The 16,388-nt window shown below is 30.6% G+C and overlaps 2 protein-coding genes across 2 annotated transcripts; one reads left to right on the forward strand and one right to left on the reverse strand.

Moving 5' to 3' along the window:
• The first annotated feature begins 3,908 nt into the window (after positions 1–3,908).
• On the forward strand, positions 3,909–5,573 carry LOC126674617 (transcription factor TCP12-like). The gene has a single exon (XM_050369095.2). It carries the CDS (start codon positions 4,258–4,260, stop codon positions 5,518–5,520), a length of 1,263 nt encoding a protein of 420 aa, XP_050225052.1. The 5' UTR covers positions 3,909–4,257; the 3' UTR covers positions 5,521–5,573.
• A 3,779-nt stretch (positions 5,574–9,352) lies between these two features.
• On the reverse strand, positions 9,353–12,227 carry LOC126675130 (uncharacterized). Its single transcript, XM_050369723.2, has 6 exons — positions 12,066–12,227; positions 11,676–11,738; positions 11,277–11,356; positions 10,884–10,992; positions 10,315–10,474; positions 9,353–10,197 (listed from the first exon to the last, which is right to left on the reverse strand). Exons 1-6 carry the CDS (start codon positions 12,066–12,068, stop codon positions 9,680–9,682), a joined length of 933 nt encoding a protein of 310 aa, XP_050225680.1. The 5' UTR covers positions 12,069–12,227; the 3' UTR covers positions 9,353–9,679.
• Positions 12,228–16,388: the final 4,161 nt, after the last annotated feature.

The following is a 16,388-nucleotide window of genomic DNA, read 5'->3' on the forward strand; positions in this document are numbered from 1 at the left end:
CTTATAAAACCATCATTTATCTAAAAAAAATATCAGTAATCGATTGAATTACAAATCTTTCATTTTCTTTTCCATAGTATGAGCAATTTATATATGCAGTACGTATCATTTTCTCATTTCGTTTTTTTAATTGGCCTATGAATATAATAATAAGACCATTTAATTTTAATAAAATAACATCAATTTCTAAACAAAAATTATTCCTATAGAAAAATGAACTCATCTAATACATGTTCATGAAATTCCATAGACTAAAAATTATTCCTGTAGCAAAATGACCAATTTTTTTAGTTTTGACTTTTTTACCGTTAAATCAGTCCGTTTTGATTTTTAAATCACCAAATATACGATCAGTTTCTGAGAAAAGATGTTGCTAGAACTTTAAGTTCTCTTTTTGGAGAGTTGTTCATTTCTAAATGTAACTGAACGGGGTCCAGGAAGGCATATAAATGAAACGTTTGCAGGGATCTAAAAAAGGGATTTTGTACTGAAACTTTGTCATTAAAATTTATTAAAAGTAGACTAATAAGCTAGTCGAACGTATTTGCGTAAAAGGAGAGTTAAAGCTTTGGTCTATACACTGACCGGTAACATTAGTCTTACTGTTTATATACAATCTTAATAAGCAGCAACAACAACAAAAAGAACCTATCTTTGTCCGAACCATAAAAAGGCGAGTCATGGTAAAAAAAATAAAGCAAGGAGAGAATCCAAGTAAAAGAAGCAAGAAACACTTGGCTAGCTACTCTTATAGAGAGAAATTTTAAGGGAAAAGAAGGCTGATTATGATTTTTTAAAAAGGGTAAAATCCATACGGAGGCCCCTCTATTTCTCTAATTTTGTTCGAGAGATCCCTACTTCAAAATTGTTTACGTTTGGGTCCCTGTACTTGGCAAAATTCCAATTTTCAGGTCCTTTTGAGAGATTGGAGGAATAAAAAAATTGTAAGTAGAGAGATTGGAGAAAACTAAAAAAAACCTGAAAATTAAAAATTATTTAAGTAGAGGGACCAAAAGAATAAAAAATAATATAAGGGCTTGTTGAACAAAAATGATACAGTATAAGGGCCTATAGATGAGTTTAGCCTTTAAAAAGCTTTGTTTCATGAATTTATAACCCTAATTTTACGAAAAGTGATACAACATCTTAAAATAATTGTCGAATATTTCGGCCGGCAGCATCAAACACCGCCACTTGCTGCCTTCAAACCGCCACTCTTTCATTTTACTAAATTTGTAAATATAAAATAAAAATAAATTTAAAAAAATTAAGGCCAAACTCTAAAAAAAATCCCAAATCGTTGCGATTTTTATCAGTTATGGTCAAATCTTTCAAAATTTACAAACCCGTTTTGACAAATTATGATTTTTTATAGCCAAATTCGAATCAAACCAATTTTTTTTTCAATATAACAGCCATGTATATAAAATTAATAAAGATTTAATCACAATAAAATATTAAACATTTGCGTGTTGTGTCATAATAAAAGGTTTAATTACAATAAAAAAACAAAATCAATTCAAAAATGGCTATAAAAGAACCATATTATACAAAAACGGGTTATATTTGCAAATTTTGAAAGATTTAGTCATAACTGCAAAAATCGCAAAAATTTGGTATTTTTAAGGTTTGGCCAAAAATTAAATGGTAAAATAGAAAGTATAATTTTTAAAAAAATTAAATATAATCAAATTTTTTAAAAACATGAAATATATGTTTTTCTTATCAAATTTCAATATCAAAAAATGGGTGGTCACTAAATAATTTTGGTCAATTTATTTAAGTGTGCGTATACTTGTACATATACATACATATATGTATATACATATACAATGGACCCTCTAATAATTTATATACACGGCGAATTAAAAATTTATTAATTATTAAAATTATTAATTTATTGAATATCATATCAGAATCTAATTTTTTTAATAACCTATATATAGTTGTTGATTAATTATCAGAATCTAATTCATCAAAATGAGTTGTAAAAATTTAAAAATTTAAATGTCGCTAATAATTAAATAAAATTAATTTATCTATATATAATTATAATTTTTTTAAAATATATTAATATTTCAAAGCTTTATTAGTCAATAAAGGTTTGGTTTGCTCTTTGAACTTGGCAAAAATAAAACAATTGAGGCCAATTTATGGTTTTAAAAGAAAAACACCATGAATTTATTATGTCTCATTTAACCCCTCAAATGAGTTGTCAAAAAAATAATTGGTGAACCATATACAAATTGGAGCTGATATAACACAATTTTATTAGACAATTTAAATATGAAAAGATAAAATGAATCAAAATGCTAATTTCAAGGTGTTTTATTTTAAAGTCATAGACTTGACTTTAATTGATATTTTGTGCTTAGTTCGGGTGGTAAATGTTCCACTGTTGCTTTATTAGTCTGGTCCATTATTTTTAAGGATTAATGTCATAAAAATTCACCAACTTTACACATTTTTTCATTTTAATCACGCAGTTTAAATTTTCTCATTTTCATGCACGAACTACCACTTTTTCTCAAATTCATGCATAGTGCTGAGGTGTCACGACTCCATTAGTGTAATTTGCTGATGTGGAGGTCATTTTACACCAATAAATGAGTGTCACCTCAGCACCATGCATGAATTTGAGAACAAGTGGTAGTTCATGCATGAAAATGAGAAATTTTAAAGTACGTGATTAAAATGAGAAAACATGTAAAGTTCGTGATTTTTTTTGACATTAACCCTGTTTTTAATGGATAAACTGTAATTAATATACAAATTTATCTAATTTGCAATTACAACACGAACTTTAAAATTTGGAAAATTTCTACACCAACTTTTAGTTTTTTTGACAAATTAGTACACCGACTAATCATGCAACAATACGTGAATGTATATTATAACGTCCACGTTAGTATTTTTTAATTCGGTGTATCAATTTGCCAGAAAATGAAAATTAGTGTACCTATTTACCAAATTTTAAAATTCGTGTTGTAATTGCAAATCAGGATAAAGTTCGTATATTAATTTACAATTAACCGTTTTAAAGTTATATCAAACATATTCACAACTTGTTTAAAGTTAACATGATACAATATTATATGACATTGTCAATATCGTGCGACATCATTTACAAACTAAGTATAAACATATTTAACTAACACATTAAAAACTAATAAATAACTGAATTTGTTTTTGAAAAATGATCTTATTTACCCAACAATTTCAATATTTTTGAAAAATATACTATGATCTTTAAATTTTGTCAGTTTGATCCATCAATCGTCTTTTAAATTGTTGTCAAATATAATATAACCACGACTCATTTGTAGCTGACATGTGCAAGGTTGTATACACCACATAAGATAAATTTCATACATATGGACGAACAATATTGCGCCACATCAGCTCAAAACGAGTCATACATGCAAAGAACTAAATAACAATGAATCAAAATAATAAGAGTTAAAAGTTGTGGTATACTTGACAAAACACTAAAAGCGTAGATGGATAAATTCATTTTCCAAATATTTTGAATATTATGATATATCTAAAAAACGAGTTTAGTATTTTCATTTTCTTACCAATGAGCTATAAGTCAAACGGTATAAAAACTGCACAACAAACTGTTAGGTGGTGAGTTCAAATCCTTCCACATACGACTATATCTTCCTATTTGTATAAAAAAAAAATCCGAGTTTGGTAGATAAATATATTTACCGAAATAATACTATAACCACTTACAAATTTTAACCCCAATAAATTTCATATCCGGAATATGAGTATCTGAGGGGGAGCAGGAGAATTGGTCTCCCAGTCAAAAGAAAGTTTTGGCCTCCCACGGGGGTAAAAAAGTTCATATAATATATGTCTCAGCTTCTGCTATCAACAGATTATATTATTATTTGTCCTTCCCTCTTCTCTAACTAGGGTTCCATAGATGTGGCCAATCTCTACCAGTCATTAACCCTATCACCTACACACTCCCACTCTCAAGAAATCAACAAGAATGGTTGCTATCACCTGTTCCCACGTGAACTTGTCACCATTTCAAACCAAGAAATTTTCTTTTCTTTTTAGAAATTTTGATTTACCTAAATACGGATCATCATCAAGAACAACATCAGCCCTTTTTTGTACATTAAATATTAGTTTAATTTTTCCACTATTCTTCTACCTGCTTGGCTTTAAGAACACCACCCTCGTCCCCTCCTTTTAATAGCTTTAGCTCTTCAAACTGTTTCTTGACCTAACTAATTAACCATGTATGGCTATAATCCATTCTTGGACACTCATCAAAACCCTAGTGAACTACTTGAAAACCCTTCTTCTTCGCCTTTCTATAACTTTTCTTCACCTTTTGTTGATGATGGTGATTTGCTTCTGAATGAATTCTTAACACATCATCATCATAATCAGCAGCATCGAGAACTCGAAACATTAATGTCTCGTAATCTTGATTTGGCGGTGGAGACTTTTGGTAATCAAGAATTGAACCCACCTGCAGATTCAAAGAAAGCAACAGCAAGAATCAATGGCAAGAAAACCGGATCAAAGCCGGCGGTCCCACGAAAGAGAACCGGAAAAAAGGATAGGCACAGCAAGATTTACACTGCTCAAGGGCCGAGAGATAGGAGAATGAGACTCTCTCTTCAAATTGCAAGAAAGTTTTTTGATCTACAAGACATGTTAGGGTTTGATAAAGCAAGCAAAACCATCGATTGGCTCTTCACAAAATCAAAGGCAGCAATAAAGGAACTAACAGACAGTCTTCCTAAAGTGAAGAGAAGTAGTAACACGAGTGGTGGCAGAAGTGTTTCTGCTACTTCAGATCAGAGTGAAGTTATGTCAGAAATCAAACTGACAATGGATAATAATAGAGACAAGAGAGTTATGGGATCGGAGAATGACTCAGTTGTAAGCATTAGTAGACAAAAAACATGTGAAAACTCAAATGCTAAGCCAGTTTTTGATTATCTTTCTGCAAGAGAATCCAGAGATAAGGCAAGAGAAAGAGCCAGAGAAAGAACAAAAGAGAAACTGAAGAACAAACTTCTTGACCAATCAACAAATTGTTGCTCTCATTCAAACCCTAAAAAATTACAGCAGCCGGGCCCCTCTAGCTCTCTTGAAAATGGTGATCAAGAAGAAGAAGAAGAAGATCAAGAACCTAACGGTTATAACTTTCAGCTGCCACATCAAACGGGTTCCATAAGCATCGTTGACAAGTTCTTGGATCTTTCTCGAAATGCTGTAATTTCAAGTGGTCCTGGTTTCGAGGATCATGAATTTGCAGGGTTTCATGCAAATTGGGACAGAGCACTCAACATGAAGCATTCATCAGCAGGTAATTATTCTCATGTACAAAACCCTAATGCAATTTTCATGGCAACCTCGTCGTCAAATGCCCTAGAACAGAACCTTAATTCAGTGTTTATGGCTACTTTAGACAAACAAGAAGAAAACCCTAATTCAGTTTTTATGAACTTCTCAAATGTCAATAACAATTATGGCAGCTTGTATTAGAGTAACTAAAATCTTTAATTTATCATAAAAGGATTCAGATTCAAGCCCTAAAATCACTGTGTGAATCCAAGCAGGTGAGCCCTTGTAACTTCTAAACTAAGTTAACTGCTATATAATTCAAGGCTGCATTATATTAATATCCATACAGAATTCTTAAAAATGAAGCACAATTTTATTGGTTATTTGATTATTTGTTTCAAAGAATCCGTTTATCCATTGCTCAGAAGGTTCCTTTTTTTTTTTGTCAAAGATGGTAATCGACTTTTAAAGTCTCAATTGTTAGTTGTTAGTTACCGAGGCGTGGTTCGAACCCACAACCTCTCGATGCACTAAGAGACGCCTTAGCCATTTAAGATAGACAACAAGCAATATAGTTTACATTTAAAGGAGGTCTATTTCCTAGTTCACACTAGGCAAATATATTTTTATATACCCACAACTGTGCTTTGTTTGTCAAATATATCACGATTTTAAAATCGTGCCAATTTGATCCATCATGTGATCGACTTACGCCCAATATACTCATAGCTCCTTTGGAGCTTGAATTAAATCTACAAATAACAATATAAATCATCCCAAAATGATGATGTTTTGATGCTCTATTGGAGTTGTAGGTATATTTGGCACATATCGATAAGTGATGGATTAAACTGGCACAATTTTTAAAATCGTGGTATATTTGGCCAATAAACCATAATTATAGATATAGAAGAACATTTTGCCTTCAGAAATGTCATCTAAGGTTTGTAATCCACTGATGGAGATAACAAAGCTATCAAATAGTTTGATGGTCATCTTAAACATAGGATAAGTATTATTAAAGATCACGAAAAATATGGTACTTTTCATATATTTAATTGCAGAAATGACTCTTCATTATCGATATCTAGGCATAGTGAGCTAGGATCTAATTACACACTTCTCTAACAAAAAATAAGGAATTTTATTTAAAAATTTACAATATCAGTTAATTTTTCATTTTAATTTTTGTTGGGATTATGGTTACATTTTTGTTCTATTGCCTCTTTTGACATTGCCTTAAAAATATCATATCGCTGCGTACTTTCTTCTAGCTATTTGTTCATGTGAAAAAATTATCTCCTGCAACCACTATGTGCAGAAAAGAAGTCCCTACTTCCAATTTTTTGTACGATTGATCTTTATTTGTATGATTTTAGGGTATATTTTTTTATTATGTATCAAAACGGATGTATAATTCTTATATTGTAGAGCTAAAAATGTTTTCCAAGAGATAAGTTTAGGCTTTAAAGTCTTGAAGAAAATAGTTACAGATCTTGTATGTACCAGAGGGGAGTGACTCTGGAAGAATAATGAATCAAAGAATTTATGGTAAAGGCAAGATACGCTTGGACTAGAAAAACCCGTGCTCGAAAACATAATATGTATATATATATAAATGTTTTCCGAGAGATAAGTTTAGGCTTTAAAGTCTTGAAGAAATTAGTTACAGATCTTGCATGTACTGGAGGAGAGTAACTTTGGAAGAATAACGAATCAAAGAATTTGTGGTAAAGACAAGATACGCTTGGACTAGAAAATCCCGTGCTCGAAAACATAATATATATATATATATATATATATATATATATATATATATATATATATATATATATATATATATATATATATATATATATATATGTGATTTTTGTGAAAAGTATCAATAAACTAGACCCATGCTTCGGGTTCATGCCATAAATAAAGAAGTTAAAACTGGTACACAATTTCCCTTGCGAAGGTGTAATTATATATTTGTTGTTAATTAATCGGGAAAATGTATAAGTTGAGTCGTTTTCTGGACAGAATTTATTTCGCGTCTACCTTTTCCATCAGGAGATCAGCAATGAAATTGTCAATCGGGAAAGAAATTTCCTTCCGGGTTATTCTAGACAAATAATATTTTTCGGAGTCTCATCAAATAATTTGTTTTCCAACAGAATGTTGTCCAACGCTTATACCATTTGATACATAAATAATAATGCGTAAATTCTAGTAGTGTTAACATCAAAACAAGTAAAAATTTGAAATTAAACAAAATAATGTTAAATGAGCAATAGGAGCTAGCTATTTAGAGTAACTTTTGTTTCAGGAAAGTGCTCAACAGACTATAAAAATAATTTAAAATATCCAGACAGATGGTGTTGGAGAAATAGGTAGCAGAATTTGTAGTAGTACTAGCAACGCTACTATGTTATTAGCCGTTTTAAGACATAAACTTCAGTTATCTCATCTTTATGGCGACTTCTACTAATTTACTAGAATAACATACCACTTGCTCCCACAGAAAATTTGATATTTTTTTCTTTTTATGTTTGAGAGTATGCACCTAAAGTAAATTGTTAATATAGAAATTTAATCAAATTGTTAATATAGATATTATATAGTAGTATCATCTATATATATATAGTGTTAGTCAATTAAGTTAAATAACCAAATTAAAAAAAATTACTTCAGTCCTAAAATTATATGTTTAATACATCTAAATAAAAATTATATTATTATGAAATTTAATGAAGTTTATGACTTCTCTTAAATTTTTATTATTTGAATTTTTTAAAAAGATAATTTTATTATTTTTAAAAGTAAATTAATTAAAAAGATTAAAAATATTATTTATGAAATTTAAAAATAAAAAGTGAAAATTAAATAAAGTAAATATATTAAATCAAAAATATTTCTTAGGGACTAAATTTAAATTTAATTTTTTTTAGTTAAGTCTTTTAATTCAATTGACTAATACCAAAAATGGACGGAAGGATTAAACTGTTAATAGAAATAAAAATGATAGATTATATTATTTGATTTTCAAATACGAAAAATTAAAATGTGAATTACGACATGTACGGAGACTTAATAATAATTTGCTCATATTATATTATGTAAAAGAAGAGTAATTTGGATAAGCCCATTGCGTGATTGGATTGCATTGCAGTATTAGGTGCATACTCTCAGACTATATACATATAGATGATACTACTGTATAATATCATAAACTACGGTGACATAGCTGTAAATTACTGTGTTAAAATAAATGTTAATTAAATTGACTCGTTCAGATATATACTACTGTTAATTATGTAACTTCTTCTCTTCTAAAAATAATAATATAATAATATAACTTATTTTTTTGAATGGTTGTTGAGAAATCTAAATTCATAAGGCTCTAGAAATTAATGATTATTAGTTATGAACAATAGATTGTGAGTGAATCTTCTAGGGTTTGGGTTTGGTCTGTACTGTGACGAGGTGTGTTAGGTAAAAGGAAACACCGACTTTAAAATTATTACTGTACAGATGTTTCTTTTACTCAAATAGGATCAACAGATTCTTGCATTTAGAGGTTTGCAATATCCGCATAATAACCGAATTAACCAACCGAATCAAACTGATGCTGTAATTTAATTCGGTTTTTGGTTAATTCGATTTGGCCATAGCTAATAATTTTGAGTTTTGGTTAATTCAACTTGATTCAAATCAGTACGAAATTTCCGAATTAACCAAACCAACCGAATTAACCAAATTACATAATTAGAGTCGCTCCAGTAATCATGCCAAATAAGTAGTTCAATGTCAATTTACAGGTTTAGGGCATGAACTTGCTTAACCTGCTTCGCAATTTAAAAATGCTTTTCAAACTTTGGTGAAAAAACTTTATTTTTCTTAACTGCAATAGCATAAAAACCCTTAAAATATAACTTAATTTCAAATTTAAATAGTTTGTTATGCTATTGAAGAGGGACCTAAGTACACAACTAGACTTGGCTGCCTGCTGATCAGTATGAAACTGCAGCTACAGAATTTGACAAGAAAGTAACAACATTTAAGGTAAAGTTTAATTGATAATATGAAATCTTACACCACAGCAACCTTATTAATTACATATAGCACGCCTCAACTCCATTTTCAGGACCTCAAACGCGCACGAATACAGTAAGCATTCTATGAGTAATTGCATACAACCACCGTCCCGTAACCTCTTGTTACATACCCTGGACAACAAGCAAAAGAAAGCAAGCAAACAGCAAACTCGTATTTACATGATATAAGTCGTTTACAACTGACAGCGGGTGGCAAAAGAAAAACATGCAAGATCTTAAACCCAAATTAAGAGAAGCTTTATATCAGTTGAAAACTATAGCTAAAATCGCCTTGAGTTTTGCTTATGCCTGACGGAAGATATAGGGCCCTTTGACATAGAAGATGGCTTGAATCCACCGGTCAGCAAGTTGGAGGCTGCAGCTGCACTGATCTTCCTTCTTTTGACTTCCAAGTCCAAAAGTTTCTTGTTAGACAAGGACGATCCAGGAGCTTCGGGAAAGATTGAAGCAGCATGAATCAAAGCCCGCTTATCTTTCCTATTTCTTTCAAACTTGGAGGAGAACTTCACGTGTGCTGCACTAGCAGCATCTTCTTTTGTAGACGGAAGCAGCCGTATGTTAATTCCCATTTTCCTGGAAGTGGCCTCTTCTTCAGAAACTCTTTTCTTTTGACTTCTAAGTCGAGCTCGAAGTGCTTTGTTGAGGACATAGTCATCTGAATGTCGGGCATCAGATACTCGTTGAAGGCGCACTATTACTGGTTCAGCTTCTTTCTTCTTCTGTAGATCCTCTTCCTGATGTTCAAGCCGATAAAATGGATCTGACAGCTTGCCTCTCTCTGAAAAACAAACAATTGAATCAAACTTTTCATTCATATAAATCCATAACAATATTGGCAATATGAAATTGAGAGAGCAATATTAGTTTCATCAGAATGGAAGGAGTTGGCACCAACCTTCATCTGCAGGAAGAGCAAATGTCTCTGCATCCTCGACGTCGTAGTCCTCCGTCTTCTTCTGAGCCCCACTAATAATCAAATACTCACAATTTTTGGGATCAGTCTGAATAACAATCTCCTGTTTGCAGCATGCCGCTTTCATAGAGAAGCTCCATATCTGAACCGAACAAAAGACATGGTAAGAAACTTCAATTCTGGGAGAAAAGAAATGCCAAAACAAACTTCCAAACATCACTAGACAGAAGCTATCCCATAGACTAGCAGAAAGAAAATTCCAAGCCAGTGAACGTCCTCTTGGACAACAAGCAAGTGACGGGAATGAAAGATCAAAACATTATATGCGTATGCACATATGCATATATATTATTAACTCTATAACAACACAGCCAGATTACGACATGGTACATCCGTTATCAAGTACAGCAAATAAAAATTCTTGAATGGTAAATATGCTTGTTTCCACATGCATTTAGAAAACAACTATCACAATATATGCCTTTTTCAATTATACGTAACTTTCTACCATAAGATACCAGAAACATCTGTTAATTACTAGTTGCAAGTACCTTCGTAGAGTAGTAGTTTCCCACTTGCTTTTTTTCTGCATTGAACCGAACACCCTTTGCAATCATGGAATTGCAACCACCACACCATATATTGTATGGCATCTCGAACCTGAAAGCAGAAATTAATGACGGATTACAGTCAAAATAAGTATAGAAAATTGAAAACAACTCTCAAAGCATATTATTAAAGCAACAATGATAATCTTCTTTTAGATTAGCTGCTAGCATTGGTGACAAAAACAGCTAATGTATGATCCTAAATTCTAATTCATATCTTGCCATCACCAGATACTAGCTTCCCCTGTTTAAGGATAGAGCACTCCCCCATTTAGAAAACATACGATTTGGTACAAAAAGAAAATCATAGCATAATCATATGTCAGGATATGATACCTTATTACCAAAATGCCTTGGTCTATCTTTTTTGCTCTCTCCCGTAAAGCATGCTGACCATGAAATTTGTTCAAACCACCCTGAAAGTAAAAGGAAACGTGAGCAATTTAAATCAAAAACTACTTCCCACAATGACCTTGTTCAGAATAAGTCATACGCAAGGCAGTATTCAACGTAATAGACTGAACTCAATTCTTGCAAAATCATGTCAATTTCCACACAGTTCAATTCAATTTCTATCAAAATGCTATGTTACTTTAAAGTTGAAAGAATTGAATGGTCATGAGAAATTGCCTAAACAAAATTCAATTTAATCAAAAGTCTCGTATTTTAGACTACCCGAAACACACTCAACACTAAACAAACTGTACAATTTTTATTTCGGGGAAGACGACGTACCTGTTTCGGAGTCCATTCTGGCGGGTAATAAAAATTGTCTGCTCTTGCTGCAGCTAAAGTAGACTGCAATAAATCCAAGATGAAAAACATCAGTAAATAAACATGTTAAAATCTACAAATAATCATGTTAAAACTAAAACTTCGTCCAATATAATTCAATAAAATCGAACAAATTTTTTTTGGCAATAATAAGTTTTACATATATAATCAAATTATCATGAATACTACATACAATAACCGATTCGAAAACTAGAAACCCTAACAAGAAAACAAACAAATAGATAACGAACCATTGTGATTAAATTGGGACGAAGAATTGAACGATTAAATTAACCAAACAAATAAAAAAACAGAAACCCTAATATTTAAATCATAAATTAAACAGCATACCATTTGAAATTGTAATCTGAATCAGAATCAAATTTGGAGAAGGTTTTGAAATCTCGTTTCGCGATTCGCACCAATATTAATTATGCAGATTCAGAAGCTTGTATGTATATCGCCTGTGTAAACGCCGTCGTTGCTAAGGCGGTCCCGAATCCTATACTTTTTCGGAGAGGGCTATTTTGGTGAGAAGCTTTATTTTCCTTAGCATATTACATATACACCCCTAATATTTACCTTATTCTACAATTTGGTCTTCTACTTTAATTACTCCCTTCGGTCTATAATATTTGTCGCATTTGCCTATTTCAACTAACTAGTTTCGCATTACGTGCTATGCACGTGACTCATAACGTAACTCGTCAATGAACATATTAGTAAATTTATTATTAAATTAGTTAAGAATATTTGTAAAAGTAAATATAATATATTCGGTTATTAATTTTTTTCCATACTGAATTTATTCTTCTTTTGATTTTATAATAACCATAATAAATAATTAACTTAATTTTATTAATAATAGCTTTAAAAATAATAAGATAGAAATTTAAATAATAATATATTAACCAAATATAATATTTTAATTTTATAGTTCAATCGAACTAAAAAATAGATATTCCTACTAATTTGGAGACAATTTAATTATTTTTTACATACTAAAAACTAAATTGGAGATAATTTACCTACCTATTCTAATTAGGACTTTAATTATAATAGTGATTAATTAAATAAATAGTTAGTTAATGACTATAAAACCTTTATTTAGTAGTAAAATGAAAAGAATTATTCAGTAAATTTGCTTGTCCCCCCCAATCCGTACTTTTATATATAGTATAGATAAATATGTCTTATATAACATTTGACTAATTTTATTAATCTTATTAAGTTATTTATTATTAAGAATAAATTTTAAAAAATAGCAGTTAATGTTTTTTTTTGAAATTTTAATAAAATTAGTCAAATGCAAAGGAATGGAGTATTTTTTCAAATGCGACAAATATTATGGACGGGATGGAGTATTTTTTATCCTCTAAAATTTTATATAATATTATGATGATATTTTGTTTACTAATTTTAATATTAAAAAAATGATAAAATGTTATATTTAATATAATTTTGTTTTCTTTAAGATCAAATGCAAAGGAATATAGAATAATAATTTTATTATTATTATCATGGTTGTCAAATCCGACCCGGTGATAAAAACGGTAAAATTAGAGGGTCAAGGGTTAAAGATTCAACCGGGGTTCAACCAGAATTAAACCCGTATTATAAAAGTAAAAAAATAAAAAATTATAACTATTAATAATCATATATATATATATTATAAAATAAGAAACATAGACACAAATACAAAGTTAGTTTGGTAGTATTAAATGCTTTCATTAAAAATACTATACAATCAAGGTTCAAATCTCAGCAATGACATTTAAATTTTTTGGTCCAATGCAGCGGTTACCTGGTCGGTTCGATTAAAAAACCACGGATTTGTGATTATAAGGGTTTTTAGTGCAACCTGAACCGTTGATATGACCGGTTCGAAGGTTTTCCGATCGAACCGGACGGTCCAATTCGGGTTTGACAACCATGATTATTATAATAAATTTTCAAATGCGACAAATATTATGGACGGGATGGAGTATTTTTTATCCTCTAAAATTTTATATAATATTATGATGATATTTTGTTTACTAATTTTAATATTAAAAAAATGATAAAATGTTATATTTAATATAATTTTGTTTTCTTTAAGATCAAATGCAAAGGAATATAGAATAATAATTTTATTATTATTATTATGGTTGTCAAATCCGACCCGGTGATAAAACCGGTAAAATTAGAGGGTCAAGGGTTAAAGATTCAACCGGGGTTCAACCAGAATTAAACCCGTATTATAAAAGTAAAAAAATAAAAAATTATAACTATTAATAATCATATATATATATATTATAAAATAAGAAACATAGACACAAATAGAAAGTTAGTTTGGTAGTATTAAATGCTTTCATTAAAAATACTATACAATCAAGGCTCAAATCTCAGCAATGACATTTAAATTTTTTGGTCCAATGCAGCGGTTACCTGGTCGGTTCGATTAAAAAACCACGGATTTATGATTATAAGGGTTTTTAGTGCAACCTGAACCGTTGATATGACCGGTTCGAAGGTTTTCCGATCGAACCGGACGGTCCAATTCGGGTTTGACAACCATGATTATTATAATAATAATCTCGTTTTTATTATTAAAAAAATGTATCATTCTTTTTCTATAATAATAAGAATGTATCATAGTTGCAGTTTTAAAGCGGTAGATTTTCATAAATATCATAATTCGGATTTATTAGTTATTTCAATAATGGTGTTTATAGAAGTTTAGATCTAAAAAAATAAGCATTTATGAAAAAAAAAGTTAGCATTTTACCAAATGACAATTTTTAAAAGTTATGATTAAAATAAAATTCCATGTAAACTTCGTGATTGTTTTAGGAATTACCCTATAAAAAATATACATATATATTTGATTACTGTAACACTTAATTAGGTGATTAATTAACAACAAAAACATAGGGTTAATGACGTTTTTATTTGTAAAATTAAACAAAATTCTTAAATTAACCCCAGATTAAAAAATTTTCCCCATTTATATCATACAGACCGCGGAACACTTAAGCGGTTTTGGGTAAACCGCGGAAGTGTTCCGCGGTCTGCACATGTGGCTCCACCTGGATGCAGGTGGAGCCACGTCACTGTAAACCGCGGAAGAGTTACGCGGTTTACAGTGACACGTCACTGTAAACCGCGGAACTCTTCCGCGGTTTACAGAGGGAATTTATTCCCTGTCAGAGGGAATAAATTCCCTCTGACCGAGTGGTTGTAGACCGCGGAAATTTTCCGCGGTCTACACCACTATAAAAGGGGGAACCAACCCGTTCCCTCTTATAACAATTTGTAAGAAAATTTTTTATAGAGAGAGAGAGATATGTGGAGAGAGAGAGAGAGATAGTAGAGAGATAAAAATTTTAAATCGGGGTATTATTGTGGAGAAAATTTCGCGGAGTCGGTTTTCGTGGCGAAATATTATTTTTTGGCGCATTATTGTGGAGAAGATTTTGCGGAGTTGGTTTTCGTGGCGGAATATTATTTTTTGGCGCAGAATATTATTTTTTAGCGGAATTATCGGATGAGTCTTTAAAATTTATAGATATGTTATTTTTAATTATTGAATGTAGTTAGATTTAAATGATGTTTGATGTGTAGTTAGATTAAAATAATGTTTGAAATGTAGTTAGTTAAATAAATATAGAGTTAACCCATAGATATAGTTAGATTTAGTTAAATTTTTTAAAAATATATATTATAAAATAAATTAGATTAATGTGTAAATAAAATTAGAATAATGTGTATAAAATTTATATAATTGTAAAATAGAGTAAATTAAAATTAGAAAATCGAATATATGAAATTTTTAGAATATTTTTATATTAGGTTGGAATTAGTGCAAAATATTAAAATTTATGTTTTATATTATATAAATAGATTCGATACTAAAAAATTAAATATAATAGGTATTTGTTTTTAACAGTATTTAGAGAAAATATAATTTTTTTATAACTGTAGGTTTGTGAAAAAAGTTAACATAAAATATTCGTATTTACATTTAAATCGGCTAATTATTAAAAATTTGAACTTGACATGTAGAATATTTGAATTATATTTTAAATGAGAGTAACCCTCTTTTTAATGAGCTGTCAGCCCTAAAAATGTAGTTAAAATTATATTTTTTTAATATAGTAATGACGACAAATGAGCTGCCAGCCCTAAAAATTTATTGGGATGGTACAATATTATCGACTCCGGGTGGAGTTGATTATGTTTCTGGTAAATCAGAACTGGTTGAGCTGACGAGTGTAGTGAATTTTGCACAACTACAAGTCGTAATTAGAAGGGTAATTGGGCTGAAGGATGGTGACGAGATAGTGAAGATTTATCTACGAGTGCCTCGGTTCGATGAACATGGAAGATTTCAAAAATATGATGGTTTTCCTATGGAGACAGATGTTCATATGCAAGCAATGTGGCGTAATGTTTCGCGGACGCCACAAATGAGGGTACTTGAGTTTTATATTGTGTACAATCCGTTATCTCAAGTACGTGCGGATGTAGACGACTCTGTGGATGTAGACGATTGTGCGGATGTAGACGACTGTGCGGATGTAGACGATGGTGATGATTTTAGTGATGAGGATGAGGAAGAAGAACACTTCTACGGGGCCGTTGCTGATGACAACGAGGATGATGATGATGATGACAACGAGGATGATGATGATG

Source organism: Mercurialis annua, linkage group LG3, assembly GCF_937616625.2.
Source record: "Mercurialis annua linkage group LG3, ddMerAnnu1.2, whole genome shotgun sequence".
In the NCBI taxonomy this organism is placed as follows: Eukaryota; Viridiplantae; Streptophyta; class Magnoliopsida; order Malpighiales; family Euphorbiaceae; genus Mercurialis; species Mercurialis annua.

What these genes read in the sequence shown, in the direction of transcription:
- LOC126674617 (XM_050369095.2), top strand. Translation starts at nt 4,258, where the DNA reads ATGTATGGCTATAATCCATTCTTGGACACTCATCAAAACCCTAGTGAA.
- LOC126675130 (XM_050369723.2), bottom strand. An exon ending in CAGAATGGACTCCGAAACAG is followed by an intron (nt 11,357 to 11,675) that starts GTACGTCGTCTT and finishes TTTTACTTTCAG; the next exon opens with GGTGGTTTGAACAAATTTCA. An exon ending in GAAACTACTACTCTACGAAG is followed by an intron (nt 10,475 to 10,883) that starts GTACTTGCAACT and finishes TGTTCGGTTCAG; the next exon opens with ATATGGAGCTTCTCTATGAA.